Source organism: Passer domesticus, chromosome 2 (assembly GCF_036417665.1).
Source record: "Passer domesticus isolate bPasDom1 chromosome 2, bPasDom1.hap1, whole genome shotgun sequence".
In the NCBI taxonomy this organism is placed as follows: domain Eukaryota; kingdom Metazoa; phylum Chordata; class Aves; order Passeriformes; family Passeridae; genus Passer; species Passer domesticus.
The window spans coordinates 105,283,268-105,299,926 of NC_087475.1; the positions used below are offsets into that span (position 1 = coordinate 105,283,268).

A 16,659-nucleotide genomic window follows, 5' to 3' on the forward strand; every position below is an offset into this window, starting at 1 on the left:
TATAGATATTTTTTCTATTCATAACACGAAAGGAGCTATACATCAGGAATAGGAAGAAACCCATTGTCACCGCTGACATGAATATAATTGGCAATCAGCTTTTTATACTGCCTGCCTGCAAGCACTGGAAGTGATGAATTAAGTGAGGCACAGGAACAGACAAGTTGTGATGCCGGGGGACATCAGGGAAAAAAATGCCAGAAGACTTCCCTTAGGGCTGAGGACAGAACCCATGTAACCCATGTGAAAGCCCATGTCAGATGCAGGCAGGTCGTCAGCACAGGACCACATCCAATACCACGAAACACTCTCCTATGGCTTACTCTCCCGGAAGAGAAGGCTCCTCTGCCCATTTAACTACTCTGACTGGATTCATTTTATTTCAAAAACTGAGCCCAAAATAGTACCTTGACATTTGAGCATGAGCCATATATTATAATTGCAGTCTATACTTAGCATTAGGCGCAGTAAAACTGTCAAGAACCCAAAAAGTTACACATGAATAGGATTCCTGATACTATTAAACTTGCTTTTTCATACATTTTTCCCCCCTAGCTCCCCCTTACCCAGGGAACTCTGAGAAGAAGATTTTATTATTCCTCTTAAATTACCATGAAATGCCAGTTTTGGTGCAAGGAATAATCACAGTGCAGTAGCAACCAAAAAATTCAAAGCAAACACCACCCCCACCCCGTAGCCCCCACTTCTTTCCTGCAGTTTTCACAAGTTGGTTGATTCATCTCATACTCTAAATAGCAGCACACGGAAAAAATATTTCCGGTAAAGAAAACACCAGGCAGATTGGCTGATGCTGTCCTCCCCATGTCCCAGGGCTGCTCAGATAATAATTGCTGCTTCATTCTTTTGACAGATCTTTTTTTTTTTTTTCTGCTTTTGAGAGGAATATGGGGAAGGTACTAAACATAAACTTTGAGAAGATAATTATCTTAGAAACAAACCTGATACCCTTCCGAGATTCACTTCCTGCAAGAGGAATAAAGAGTAACCACTGTCTGCAGGAACTGTACTTGAAGATGTTTTAAGTTTGGAAAGCATATGCCAGGCAGTTTTACCTTGGTGGTTCTAGGATGATGTAGAGCTTGTGAGGCCAGAAATGCTGACAAGCTCCCAAGCTTTCACAGGGACCACAGCAGTCCTGCAGCCACCATTGCTGCACTGCAAGCTGTGTACAGGAGACTAGAGATTTACGAAGCAATCTGTCCTGACTGCATCTCAAAGAAAAATCATTCTTGTGGTCTAAGTGCTCCTTCTTCCAAACTATACTTGCACAGTGGATTTTAAATAGTGAAGTGGCAACTGCGACCCTCGTGGGCTGCTGGAAGAATCTATCAGGTACAAGGCTGCATGACTGCTCTGAGGCGTAGTGTTTACTTGTATATAATTTCTTTATGGGATCACTGATGAAATCCACACTACGACCACTGTGACTGTTTCAGAAACTGAGCACATTTCTGAAGGACATGTCACTTGAAAGCCAGTAGGGGCATGAATTTTAACGAGTATATTGGGTTACCCACTTGAGATATTCCCAGCAATGGGACAACCTAACATTTGGAATAGCAAGCAAGAGCTAAAAATACAAAGTAAGAGTCACCATTCAAAATCAAAATTTGGAAAAAGCACATGATTTCTCTCCTGTAATAGCATAAGTATTCAAGAAGAGTGTACTTGGGTTAAACTACTTCTTCAGATGGGGCTCCAAGACAGTACTCCCCTATATCAAATATCATTTTGTCAGGGGTAAGTGGTCAAAGTTCTCTCTTTCCCAATCAGACTTGAGAACATATGGAAAGACCATATTTAAAGAAACAGGAGCAAGAGGAAAAAAATTTAAAAGAGGACTGTCTTTTGATGCAATTGAATGTGATGCTATGGTTCAAGAGGGGCTCAGTTTTTCAGACCAGTTTGCAAATACACAGTAGGTCTGGAAAAACTCCAGGTGCAACTATATGGAGAAGATTTCGCAACACTGCTTGAAATGAAACTACATTAAGCCCATTGAAAGTGTCTCAAAATCTGTCAAAAGCCAAAAATGCTTGTGATGAAGCAAGGGACTAAGGATGCTGAGCATATGGCCTGCAGGAAGGGCAAACTCTGCCAACTGATATATCACCATGAACACAGCTAAAGAGGGGATGTCATCAAGAACTGCACAAGAAAGGAGAACTAATTTAATGTGATGGCATTTTGAAGTCATTATCCAGTCTAATGCAAAAAACTTCACAGCCAGGTGTAGCATTCACTTGCTGTGTTGTGAAATAAACTCTGAATAATCATAGCTGAGTAAGCAACTGAAGAGAAAACTGCAAAGTTTATCTTGGCTCAAAAAAAATGCCTCAAGTGTAACTGTGATTCAATCATCTTGAATTGATAAGAACCAGCAGTAAAGCTTCTAAGCTGACCTCTTCCTGCAGTGGAATCAATCAAATATAAAGGATGGAAGTCTGACGTATTTCCAAACATGTGGGTAAGTAGTTTCTTACTATAGCCCATTTTTGGGAGTTTAAAATACACCATTTTCCCTGCCCCTAAGTTTCAGACACACAGTTCCAATGAAGCTATCTGAAAAGCAGGACCCCAGGTAGTCAAACAGCAGCTCCCAGGTCCCAGCCTGCAAGCTTCTACCAAGCTCACTGCTATTCTACAACCGCCAGATCCCACAGCTCTGCTCCTCCCACAGCCAGCTAGCATTAAAATAAGTCTGTGTTACAATGAAAGCTTGAAATACTAATTTTCTATGGCAGCAAATGGAAGAGGTAGGTGGAAGCCACCTGTCAAAATTTTTAATGAATCCCACCCTAAAGAAAACTTTATACAACATCACGTTTTACATGTTGTGCCAAGATTTAACATTTCTGGTAATTTCTGCAGAATTGCATGTTCTCAGCCATACTGAGGCTACAAAACTTAAACTTACTCATGTGGTTGCTTCTTTTATATCATCCTTTCAAATCTAAGTTGAATTTAAGCATCATTCTGGAAGTGCTAAGAGCAGAATGTTTCATCTCTTCTTTGCAGAGTTAAAAAACAAATCTGCTTAATTCTATCATTGGTCATTTTTAAAGGATACACAGTAGATGGGACAGATCCCTCCCAACACCTGGCAGAATGGAAAAAAATTGACCCACTTTATACTTTTTCCCTATTTTCAAAAGGTGAGAAAAAATTTGAGGTTAACAGTTTCTCCCTCTACTCCCACCATGAGAAATACTTGTAAGTGGATGCAGTGTTACAAGGGAAGCACCTTGTTACCCCATTCCTAGACAATTTCTCATGGCTGTTGATCTTGATCACAATATTATCGATTATAACTTTTCCCTGTATTCCCACCTTCACCTTCTGCTAGGGCTTTTCTGAATTGTTTTTACAAAACTTCACAACAGAAGATTAGGGAGACAAGGGCACAGAAAAGCAATAAATTTCTCCAGTTTGCACACAGCTTCTCTTCCAGTCTTGCCTCGAGAATATATGCTGCATCGGTAACAAATACTGCCAGAAGAACATGGTACCCACCCATTCAGGCTCACATTTTATGCTACACTTCAAGTTTCACAACTTTTTTGTGATTACTGCTGTAAGATTTACAGTGTTTTCCCCCAGACTTTCCTACAACATACTGCCTCAGTACTTTTGTTTCACTTCGCTTCTGTGCGTAGTGGACTACAAAGCTAACAGAAGATAGAAAACCCCAGCACAACACAGGTGTAATGGTCATTAAATATCCCCATTTCTATATTTAAAGAAATTTGTCGAAGTTTGTTTCTGTGAAGGTGAATATCCTAATTTCAACCTGTAATTTACTGAAATACCGTTTACACTGGGTACTGCTTCAGCTGCCTTGAGAAAGAACATCAGTTTGCCAGTACTATATCATCACTACTAGGAGTTACTCAAGAAAGTTACTACCACAGGTGGTACAAAGGCTATCAGCAATTTTACTGAAGTACTCCTCTGCTTCAATACAACTGAAGTGTAAACAAATAAGTGCCACAATTGGAGAATATATGTGCTGTGAAATTACTGGCTCACAGATGTTTTCTTCAGTAGTGCAGAACTGATGTTAACAGCTTCTTAGCAAACTTTCAACCAAACCACAAATTTCTGCTTGCCAAGCATGTCAACAACAAGAGACCATCTATCTCCTCATTATTTTACTTTCACATTGCGAAATCAAACCAATAGTAGGGCAGAGCACTATGGTTTTGCTAATAAGGTCTCTCTACACTCAGATTTCTCATCAAGCCATGGACAGTCACCATGATATAAAGTTCTATTTACAAAAATTCAGGTGGAGGTTGGGCTCTTCTTGTGGGCAACAAGTGAAAAGACCAGAGGACATCGTCTTAAGCTGCACCAGGGGAAGTTTAGGCTGGATGCTAGAAAGCATTTCTTCACAGAAAGGGTGATTAGATATAGAAATGGACTGTGCAGGAGGGTAGTGAAGTCACTGTGCCTGAGGGGTTTAAGGAAAGACTGGATGTGTCATTTAGTGCCATGGTCTAGTTAACATGGCAGAATTGGGTCATACGTTGGGCTTGATTTCAGAGGTCTTTTTCAATCTTGCTGATTCTTTGATTAGCTTTAGTTTTTCAGGATTTTAGACATTCATTAAAAAACAAACCAGGACTTTTCAGAAATGTCCAAAGACAAACATCACATGTTATCACGCAAAATCCTGAGGAGGTCTGGTCACCTGACGTGGACCCCTTCACATGTCACAAAAGCAGTGTAGCAAACAGCAGCACACCACTCCAAGACACTTCTCAAAAGTTAAAAATATTGTCATTCGTACCATCATTAGCCCTACATCTGAAAGCAACTCTAGTTTTTTTTAGTGTTTCCTAAGCAAACTGACCCAAGTTGGATGAACTGAGTTTGAAATATACTGGGCAGAAATGCAATAAGAAGACATCAAGAAAATCACAGGAGAAGTATGTGCAAGACATGGAGTCTCCAGAGGAAAGCTGCTGACTGGAGGATGTTCAGCAGGACAGACAGAAACTCCCTGTAACAGAAGCCAGGTTTACATGGTCAGAATCCGGAAGAGATGTGGTGACAGTCTAGAAAAGTCACAGCACACCCCCAAGCCTCAACAGCCCACGTCCCTCAGGCAGGAGAATGACCAGCTGGTTCACTCTCTTAGGACAGGGACAAAGACACTGGCAGCTCTTCTAGTAAGTGACACAGACAAGTAGGGAGTTCTCCTTTTCCACCCACAGATCTGGAGTTTGAGGGGCTTGTCACATGCCTGCCACACAGATATTTATGCACCAAGGTAGTGGCAAAATCAAGGAGGAAATTCTCTTAATACAGTGCCCTCATGGTGATGAGATCAATAATGCTGAACAGTATGTGTACACATCCTCTGTAATAATGCCATCTTATTATGTCATAGTATAGACTCAGAGGAAAATTATACTGCTCTCTGGAAATCTTGTTTCCTTCACTGCAGAAGCTGAAAAAGGTAGAGTAGACAAGGGTGCCTGGAAGTCAGACAACAATCTATGAACTATTCTTCCATGCCTCCAATTTGAAAACCACAGAATATTCACAGCTTTACAAACTAAATTAACCAAGATGTGCTTGGACATAAGTGATATATAAGTGTTACATATTTTGACACATTAGTTATTCTACCTTGAAAAACAACACTCTTCAGGCAGAAGGTACCTTTGCCCTACATGTCCTGATTCTATATCTGCAAAAACAAGTGCCCCTTCCCACCTTTCATTTTAAAAGAGCTAAGAGGAAGGAAGAAGAGAAGGCAACTAAGTATGTGAAGAATCCGGCATAAGGAATTTAACAACACCATTTTCAAAGCCAAGTATTAATTCTGTGCTACAAAGGAAAAAGAGACAGACTTCTAAAGAATGAAAATCATACATGAATAAATATTGGCCCAGTATGAAAGCACTTTTTCCAAGCACACTGGAAGTGCAATCCTTTTTGAGGGAAAAAGCCCCAATATATATATCATTATGCAGTAAAGATCATCAGGTTCTCAAAATAGCATGAGAAGTATTTTCAAACAGTTTACATGCAAAACCCTGTACAATCATGTCAGAATATATGTATGTTCACCAGTTTATAACAGTGAATGTTTTCATACTGATTCCCAAGGAATAATGCAGTCAAAACAACACTTAACATTCCATACCTTGATTATTTCCACCAACTGATCCACACCACTGTCACCTGGAAAGATCGGTTGTCCTAGTAACAGTTCAGCCAATACACAGCCTGCTGACCACACATCTAAAAAGGGAAAGGTGGAGGACAGGGAAAGGTATCAGTAAAACATACATATTGAGCCATTCATAAAAAAAAAACCCAAAACCAGCCATTTTAAGCTGCTTACTTTATCCTTTGCCATGTTTGATAGTGTATGCAACACAGCTAAAAACGAAAACCATTCCTATCCTAATGTTACCAGGTACCTGTTATAAAACAACAGTGTGCAGACAGTCTTAGAAGTCAAACTGTGAGATAATGCGAACTGGAAAATCATGTTAAATGCCATAATATACTGACATTAAAACTTACATATGCAGGGAAAAGACCATAAAATGCTTGCCATTTGTAAATTGAGAATTTCCCCCATCCCTGTGTTGGTTTAAATCACACTGATAATGAACTATGCATAGGTATCATCCAACACAATGGCTGATGTTTTTACTGTTTCCGAGTGTTGAACAGACTCAGTTTTTCATACATCTATTGAAAGCACACGCAATGACAGATGAACCAGTACTGCCAGTATTACTGGTATCCTGAAGTACATCATGATTAAGGGATCTGGGAGGCAGCCTCTCTAACCAGTCACTTCAAGATCTAATCTTTATCCCAATTCCATTTGCCAGCTTGGATGAGTAGCAGAATTGCAAGTCACAGATCACATGTCAACAGCATCTGTAGAAGAAGCCTTTAACTAATTTTTGCATGTATACCAAAAACCTCAAATAGTCCTTAGGAGCTATTCCTTCTACATGAATAAAATTTTCACAATCTATTGCAGGTATATCTTCTTAAATAATTAGGCAATTCTATATTACAGAAGGAACTTAGGAATGTATGTAAGCGTACTACAGAATATAGCATTTTGGTTTTGGAATGTAATTAACTAGAAAGAAAAATCTAACAAAGCGAATGCAATAAACACTGTATATCAGTGTTTGTGAGAATCTAATGTAATTGCACAGCAAATAAATGGCATTTTAAGCTGCTCAACACAGTAGAAGTATTGTACTTGGATGCAGAAAACTGCCTCTCCACAAAAATAGATTCACTGTAATGTTTTCTAGAAAGTCATCAATTGTTGATTGAATACCTGAAACCTTACACTAAAATCCAATCTCAAACAAGCTATCAGCAACAAAAGATCTATAAAGCCTATAATATAAAGAAACACTCCAAAAGGGAAAACCAGTCCCCTTCCACATGCATTTCTTTAAACTCTCACCCACTTTTATAAGCTAGCCTTGTCCCCCATCAGAATTTATCTCCTGAGGCCTGTTCTACCTGAGACAATCTATGCTATGACAGAAGTCCTTAGCCTCTCATCTATTTAAACTATGTCCCATCCCTGGAAGTGTTTGAGGCCAGCCTGGATGGAGTTCTGAGCAACCTAGTCTGGTGGAAGGTGTCCCTACCCATGGCAAGGGGTTGGAACAAGGTGATCTTTAAGGTCTGTTCCAACCTAAGCCATTCTATGACTCCATGATACTGTAAATATATAGGATATAATATAGTAATCTAATATATTATATTAGATAATTATTATATTATTTTAATTATTATTTATTTTTAATTATTATTAGATTAGATTATTATATATTCTTAGATAATAATATATAGGATATAATATAGGCTATAATAGGATATGCACAACCCTGCCAGTTATGGCTAAAGGTCCGAGTAAGGAAAACATCCCTGACAATTCTCCAAGCCATCTATTATCAATTTGTCACAACCACTACAGAGAGGTGCAAATTAAAATCAAATAAAGCTTTCAGGAGTTTAAGATTTATATCAAAATAATCAACAAGTTAAAACACAGTTTGCCTTCCCCCATTTCTAAAGGAAAGAGTGAGAAAAATACTTTCCTTCCTCAAGAATATGGTTCAATTGGAACGTACAGTAGACTAACACCACTGTCATTACTCCAGCTTTTGAAATTATTTACTTCCTAATCAAATGGATGCACTTTTACCTAATGTCTTGGTACAAACATTGCATCGGGGTTTAACCTAAAAAGTTACTACTTACAACAGGTAAACAGTACCAGAAATACTTTGAAGTTTGAGTCTTGAATTTTAACAAGCAAACATACAAGATGATGCTTTTTAAACTTACAGTCACATTTAACAAAAGCTGATATGGCCACTGAGATGCTAAGCTCTCTTTTGGACAACAAGCTAAGAAGGAATAGTGTAAAGAATGTTTAATTGCATCTCACTGCTAATCAATGTCTCTCCTGCTGTTGGACCAACACATCCAGCAAAACCATGATGCAGAGCATCACCTTTTGTGTCGCCCATGACTATTAGGTTTAGAGGAATTGCATAACTGTTCAACAGACAGCACAGATTTCTTCAGAAGTATTGAACAGATAGATTAAATGTACTAAGCAGTCAGAGCACTGAAACTTAGAAGTCTATTTAAAGATACATTTAAAGGGTTTTAAATAAGCCAAGTCTTTTAGACTGTCCTTTACAAAACAAGTAGCTACACCAAATCTGTAATAATTATTTACAACTTAAATCCTTATTTTGTACTGAAAATGTTATATACGGCAAGGAAAAATATTTGACAGAATATATACAAACACAAAGCTGACAGGAGAGTAAGTCATCAATCACAATTCACTTCCTTTAAGATTTTGAAACTATGCTAGCATTACTTTTTTCAGATTAGACTGGTTTTCTTAAACTATTTTAAATAACCTTCTGGTCTAGCTGCTCCATTAAGTTGGCTTTGAGCTGGTTTTGCTTTTCCTAGTTTCCCTAAATGCTTTTGCACTCCACCAGCACATTTCAGACAAGTCTGTAAGGCACAAGTCTCAAATCAAATTTCATAAAAACGGCGGGAAGCATCAGTGCTGCTGCCAAGGTGAGGAAGGTTCAGTCCCCGGGGGAAGTGCTAGGCTTGCCCCAGCCCTGCCAAATTGCAACTGCAAACCAGTCAAACAATGTGCAGGTCCTTGTTCAAGAAGGACAAGCACGAACAGCAGAGGGCACATGAGAAAGTTGAGGGCATCACATGGGAACAGAGGAAAAAAGCAAAGGATGAAGGTCATGAGGAAATAGGTGGCAATGGCTGAGGAATACTTGCTGCATTCATGTTGGGTTTAATCCCTCAAAAAGACAACAAAATCCATCAGAAACCTGTTGCTCCTTATGCACTGAAATCTTCCAAACTAGGCAATTTTAAGTCTTGTTAAAAGCCTTTACTTTACCTGCTAACACTTTAAATACACAGTGAAGTAAAACACAGGCATTTCAAAATCCCCATTTTTTTTCCAGGCATGTAATTTCACCTACTTCCAAATTAGGACTTGGGCAATGTTCCCTGGACAAGGAAGTGAACAAATCCTTGAAGCATTCTCAACAAAATCCAGAGAGTGGAGGCTAACTTGAGCAGCTCCAAGGAGTGACAGAAACAAAACAAAACATACAGAGGTATTTATACAACTCTTGATAAGCAATGCACAATAAGCTACGAAATTTCATCTCTGCTGAAACTTGATGGAATTTATGCCATTGACTGAAATTTGGCTCTGGGATAGTTTGTTCTTTTTTTCCCCACACCCTTTTTATCCTGCATTTAAAAATTGATCTAACACATCAGGATGGTAAAATTCTTCCTCAAGCCTGAAGTAAACAGGTATGAATTTCTGTATTTAAAGATGTATCACTTAAAGGAAGTCATCAGCTTATTGTAGTTCCTTCCCAGAGACTTTTCTGTCTTAGTACAGTCAGAGCTAACTGCTACAGATTAATATGTGGTGTAACTACCTGCTCCCACAGGAGAAGAAGCATTTTCTGAACTATTTCTTTTCAGTATGAGCAAGTTAATTAAAGCAAACTGGGACTCTCATTCACATGCTTTAAATTAGCTAATAAACAAGCTAAGAGAGAATCTTAAAATAAGTCAACAAATGGTCCTTACTCCAAACTAGTTGGGACAGTGTGAAATTTTAGGAGAAAATACTGAAAATTATTCATTTTAAGAAAGCAGGCAAGGGTACTTTCTTCATACCTTCAGAAAAATGCAGTCTAAACAATACAGAGAATAAATACAACTGCCAGGCAACAGCAACCTTCAAATAAGGTTATTTCAGATAGTTTTCACACATTACAATAGTAGCTAATGCCATATCTTTCCTAGATTAACGAACACTTAGATAAATACCACCTAACCTACCTCCATTAATTTAAACACACAAAAATTCAGATAGCCTCTTGTACTACAAAACTTTTCTTAAATTAAGTCTCTACTACTTTATTGATCTTTAGAGCTGTTAGATGGATATTGTCTAATAATATAATCTTCATAATGCCCTTGCTTTTGAATGCATTCTAGCATTACAGAAGGCAAGAAAACAAGTATTTATCTTTAAATCAGGCAGAGGCATTTGGGAGGACCAGTGCAAAATACACTCCTTAGCTTTAATTCTGTAAGCTTACAACAGCCATTTTGAGTTGGAAATTAACACCCTGTCCATAAATTTCTCTTTTTCTGATCTCAAACTCTGCCTTTCCAAGTTGAAAAACTGGCTGTCTTCTTCCCAGCACAAGCACCATTCACTGAACTACACTCTAGCTCTTCTAAGTCACTATTTGGAGGACAAGGAGGAGGAAGGGAAGGGGGGGAAAAAAAGGTTTCTCTCATCCACTTAGTACAAATTAAGAATTTCCATTTATCTGACGCTTTATGGGGCGTATTTACCTTCCTACTTTTTTATTACAGTCATCTACTCATCTCTGCCTCACTATTCCTTCATCTTGATTGACTTCCTCCATCTTGGAGGTGACTCAAAGCTGCTGCTCTGGAAACTGTGGAAACAAACCAAGAGTCAGAAAAGCAGCCCTGGGAAGTCATAAAATCAACAGCTTCTAGCTGCCGAATGCCAGACCCAAAGTGCTTTTCACTGCTGCTTGTTTGAAACAATATTTGGGATGCCAGAACAAGAGCAAAATTCAGGATTACAGGCAGGTGTGCTGTTGGTAGAAGTATTGCACATCAAACCACCACAGATCCACGGAAGGAGGAGAAAGAGTAAGGCTGAAACATGAAAATGCTTGAAAAGACATGCTTGTTCCAGTATTTGGAACAAAAGCTAAACACAGGTATCTCTATTCTTTTGCAATGAAGAGATGAAGCTACAATGACAGGTGGTAGAGTCGTTCAGTAAATTAACACACCTGCTTACTTTCAGCACTGGAAGTTGCAATTTGAGAAAGAAGCAAATCCTTCTGACTGTTTGGCAACTGTTCATGGACACACCTTGTGGTGGTTCTTCCCCAAGGAACTCTGAGACAGGCCAACTACATACACCTGCAGAAAAGCTTCTGCTCCAGCCTGTTGAGGTGAAACATTTGAGCTTGCTAGGAAAGTGAATGAACAACTTCATGATACTTATTTTCAGACACCCCAAGAGAAGCCAGCAATGGTCATGCAGATCAATCTTTCCCTGCCAGAGGCTATAAATGTTCCCTCTGGAATGCTCCCAACTCCTGCTGGCGCGGTGGTGGAACAAAAGCACTGAGCCCAGCAGCCCCTCGTTGTGCAGAAACACCACCAGGATCTGGTGAGCCCTCCCCTGCCCTGCACCTCACCTAGGGGAAAAACACATGAGATTGAGGCAAAGCTCAGCTGCACAACTTCTTTCCATACAAAAGGAACTCGAGGCAACAGAAATATCTGCACTCACCCCTACTGCAGTGGCTGTCCCAGGACAATGTAGGTGAATGTGGGCAGCCATCCCAGGGTTTTTCAGCAGCAGCATCACCCACATGACCAGCACAGCCAGAGCCATGCCATCAACATATCTGGGATGCTATAACACACAGAGACTGGCAAGGAGAAGCCTCAGCCAAAATGTTGTCATGATACAGCTGAAGGGCTTGGTTTGGGAAATAACCAACAAACCAGCCCCCACTTTGCTACCCCCCCCCCCCCCCCCAAAAAAAAAACAACCAAACAGCCAACAACAATAACAAACTCCTGCAAATCAGCTGCAGGAGGTAAACTGTCCATTCCCAGCAAGCTTTAGGGACACACACAAACACACACACTTGCAGAATTCATAGCCAAAGGAGCACAAAGACCCAATCTGTACAAGCTATGAAGGCACCCAATTGACATGAATATTTGTGCCTGACCATTGAAAATCCTAAGTTCTAAGACAGGCACATAACAGATCTATTATAGGTAGGGATTTGTAACTATTTGGTAACAGTGATTATTTAAGAACTCTAATAGGTAATTTCCCAGGTCATTATTTTAAAAATAAAGTCCCAGGTCTGCTGGAGGCACTAACTGCAGTAAATGTGATTTGATGCTACTCTTACTATGGTATATATTTAAATGCAGAACTGATGGGGTGCTTTACAGAAGTGTAACAAACATCACATTCCTGCCTCAGTTACTTTTTAACTGAGTTAGAAGTGAAGTCATGCACTTCAATGAAACAATCAAGATCCGAGAAGTTAAATACCATTTTACAGTTTGTTGTGACATCCAGGATAAAGAGATACATCCTGGAACCAACTGGTACACTGAAGAGCAAGTAATGTCATGAGGACAAACTCGTGTGTGTTTAAAGACAACCTGGACGAAGCCAGACAGCCTAATGCAACTCTTGGTTACAATGCTAAACAAGATGACTAACACCTGACAGGGTCATAATGCAGCTGGCTGTGCTGTCAAGTATTGGGCCACCAGTGTCACTGCCTAGTCTTAAAAAGGAGTTCTTGCTCAGAAATATTTCCAGTCATTATCCTATTGTAGTGCATTATGATCATAAGCCCTGTAGTAACATTAACAAACAACAAAAACCTTCACACAAACAGCTGGAAGCCTTGCAGATAATGTAGGAAAATTTCTACTTAGAACACTTTTTGGCTTTGTATTCTTCACTGATTTTACTTTTACCATAGTTTTATTAGAGGATATTTAACTGGAGGAATAAAGATCCCTGCCTTACATATAAAGCTCACTTTTTGTCACCACACACAGACAAGTGATTCTTACAGAGTGATAAAGACCACAGTGGGAAAAAGTTGTTACGCTAACTCACAAGAAAAACAAGAACTAAAAAAACCAAACATGCCAAAGTATAAGTTTAAAAGGCAGTATTACAATACTGAAGCATTTCACAGTCCCCTATACTCTGATCTATGGATAAAGCACTAATAATTACATGTTCTTTTCCTTCTTTCAATAAATCCCCCTATGCTTGTTGATTGGTTTTCCAACAAGCTGGATGAGTTTGGATGAACAATCCCACATGAAATATGGAAGGGTTCTCACTATGCACCATTGTTGCCTACCAGCAAAAACTAAGGAATATGTACAAACAGCAGCACCACAAAATTAACCCTTAGAAATTCTAGCATATGGCAGAACACTGGGAAACTGTAGAGCTTGTAAAAGCATTTTATTCCTGCTCATCTCCCGAATCCAAAGACTGCTAAGAAAGAAGGGGAAGGTGGATAGGACAGGAAAGAATGAAGGAATACGAACTTAATTTTCAAGTAATTCAGTGCAAATTTCAAAGAAAGGACTTGGAGGGACAGGTGGGGTTTTTCTGGCACAAGAAAGTTAGAACAGTGACTGGAATTCAAGATATTTTTGGAGGCAAGTGAAAAATTGTACTTCAGCATGGAATTTTTACTAGAACCATTTTAGAGACCAACAGATAAAACAACAAAAATGGAAAGGACAATTTGAAAAAGGGTCTACAGTTGGAGAAAAAGACACTTCATAGACTTATCTGCAAATCAGTCTCTCCTACTGACACATAAAATACACATTTTATGCAGCTATCCTCTGAAACAAGAGGTCTCCATGCACTCTGATAATGCAGCTGAGCCAATCTATTAGCTCTCAGCTGGCAAAAAGATGTCAAATGGGCTCAGCTACCTTCTCCTCATTTATAAACTCACAACACTTTGCTTTTACCTGGGCTTTGCTTCTTACTGGACTGCACAATACTGCTGATTGCACTCACTCACACAGCAGGAAGTCAACCTGCCAAAATCTCTTGCCAGTTGACGCTGAATCAGCAAATTAAACAGTAAACTGTGAGAGCCAGGGTATGCAGGGGCAAGAGCAGGGGTGGGGCTGCCACTTCTGGCAGCAGCCAACACTAAGTTCTGCCTTGTATCTTTACTGTGCCATACTTCCCCCAGACTACTCTTGGTTATGCCTATTTTTCCTACCAGGAAGATACGCAAGAGTTGCTACAATACACACTCAATAGTAACTAATGGGAAAAAATTTGTGAGAGCAGGGAAGTCTTCAGGAACACACTGAGGTGGGGTTTTTTGTTCCTTTTTAAGAACTGCAGAGTTAAAACAAGTCAGCCAGCCACTGAGTTTAGATATAGTTCAAACATAGTTCAAACATAGTGAGTTTAGATATACTGGTTATAAACATAGTCTGCCAAGAGTTGATCATGATCTCAAAATCCTTTTGAATCCTTTAAACCTTGCCTAAATGACTCAAGTCCATAAGCAAGGTAAAAGGTTCCCCAGCATTGTGCTGAGAGCCAAATCTGCTCTCTTTTGCACTAGAACTCAGAAGGAGCCCAAGCAGTATCTTGACTGAAAAACTGAAGTAGTTACCAACAACCAGCCAACACACTGTTGCTCATTTCCAAGATTTTTCATTTTGCTGTTCATTTTTGGTTCTCTACTGTAAGAAAACTTGGCTGTTCCCTGATCTCTATCAAACCTCCAGCTTCCCTAGTATTTCCATGACACAGCTATGTGTCAGGTATATAGAAAGAGCTCTTTGTGTTCAAAATTAATGACTGAAGGACAGTAAAAGCTAGCAGAATTAACTGAATTAGAAGGACTGCTGCACACAATATATTAAAGTTGTAAAGAGAATTTCAAGTCAATCATTAGGCCACACTTACCTCCCCCTATAAACCCTTTATTAAAAGCCAAGTAAATAAATTTACGTCGCATATTTATGTCTAAACCACAGCACATCAGAAGCAGTAGATTGTTTTCTGCAGACATTCTTTACAGTTATTTCAGGTTACTAAAAATGCTTTTCTGGCTTGAGGTCTCATACCTACTTTTAAACTAAATGGTAACATTACACGGATTTTTTTTTTTCCACTTGTAATCAGATTTCCCCCCTCTATGTTGAAAAAGCCCCTTTCCTGGTGTAATTAATGCTGAAATCTCAAAAGGTGTAGAAAGCACAGCAGCCATCTACAAAACATTTGTATTTCTTTAAAGAGTGGTACCTAATCATTTACAACCAAATTCAGCCCCTGGGGTTTATATTTGAAATCTCTGGAAACCTTTACACTTCAGTACAGGATAAAAACTGAGGCAGCTGGTACAGATTTCAACCAAATGCACACACTTACCTATACTGGAGGTATAATCAGTGGCTCCAAAGATCAACTCTGGCGCCCTGTAGTACCGAGAGCAGATGTACGACACATTGGGCTCTCCACGAACCAGCTGTTTTGCACTGGAAAGGAAACAACAGTATTTCAGTAATGAGCCCTTCTACAATATTGCTGTGCACACCAACACTAAGCTTTGGCACTCTTCACCTACGCCCCATTCCCAAATGTTGAAGTACAGTGCTCTTCTAAGCTGATGCAAACTGACTCCTTGATTCACTGTGAAATCAGTTCAATCCATCAAGCATTACCTTCTACTGGGGACAGCAAAGGAAATTCTGAGTACAATCTAGGTGAAAAACAGGGTCAAATTTTTGGCTGCCAGCTGTCTTTTGACAGATACAAAGGCTTGCTTACAGTGGAAAAGAAGACAGAAAACAGTTTGGTCAAATGTAGTCATCCTTTAAGGTTTAAAAGCTCTGGATACTCACAAGCACTGAGTGGGGTATTTTTGTCTGTTTGGGGTTTTTGTTTGTTGGTTTGGTTTTTTCTTTGTTTGGTTTTTAATTTCCATTACAATATTCTGCTCCTTTGCTACTTAAGGGAGCATGGTATGAGGTGACCAAAAAAAATAAGCTTTTGCCATTGCATTCACATGTTAACAGTCCACAATTAACATGAAGGTTTCTCTTATACTGCAATTAATCAGCCACAAAGGATCTAACCTACAGTACTGCCTCAAAACTTCTCTTTGAAAGAATCCAAGAAAAGAATGGACCACAAGACCACGTTACTTTGGGAACATGAGTCTATGGATATACTACACTTCTTTCTTAATTAACAAGGGCTAGGCAAAAAGGAGCTGGAGGACAAAATTTCCCTTCTGGAAATATGACAGTCACCTAAATAGCATCAAACACTGCAGAGTGGCAAGCCAGCCACATCCAGTGTTCAGCTCTCCAGACACTCCTCTGGAAGAACTTCCACCACCCATTTTAAAAAGTCTCAGTTTTCTGTATAGAAACTACAGTTAACAAATTCCCACT

At 39.4% G+C, this 16,659-nt stretch overlaps 1 protein-coding gene and 1 long non-coding RNA gene across 3 annotated transcripts in view; one reads left to right on the forward strand and one right to left on the reverse strand.

Annotated features, from left to right (window-relative positions):
• Nucleotides 1-16,659, reverse strand: part of GSK3B (glycogen synthase kinase 3 beta) — a 149,412-nt gene that overhangs the window by 35,984 nt on the left and 96,769 nt on the right. For both annotated transcript variants that reach the window (XM_064410275.1, XM_064410274.1), the window contains exons 6-7: nt 15,632-15,738; nt 6,179-6,276 (exon numbers count right to left, since the gene is read on the reverse strand). In XM_064410275.1, the coding sequence (XP_064266345.1) occupies nt 6,179-6,276; nt 15,632-15,738 (205 nt within the window). The remainder of the gene's footprint in view (nt 1-6,178; nt 6,277-15,631; nt 15,739-16,659) is intronic.
• Nucleotides 6,255-11,259, forward strand: LOC135294687 (uncharacterized). The gene is made up of 3 exons (XR_010356770.1): nt 6,255-6,307; nt 9,543-9,698; nt 10,990-11,259. It is a non-coding gene; the product is annotated as an uncharacterized LOC135294687 (long non-coding RNA).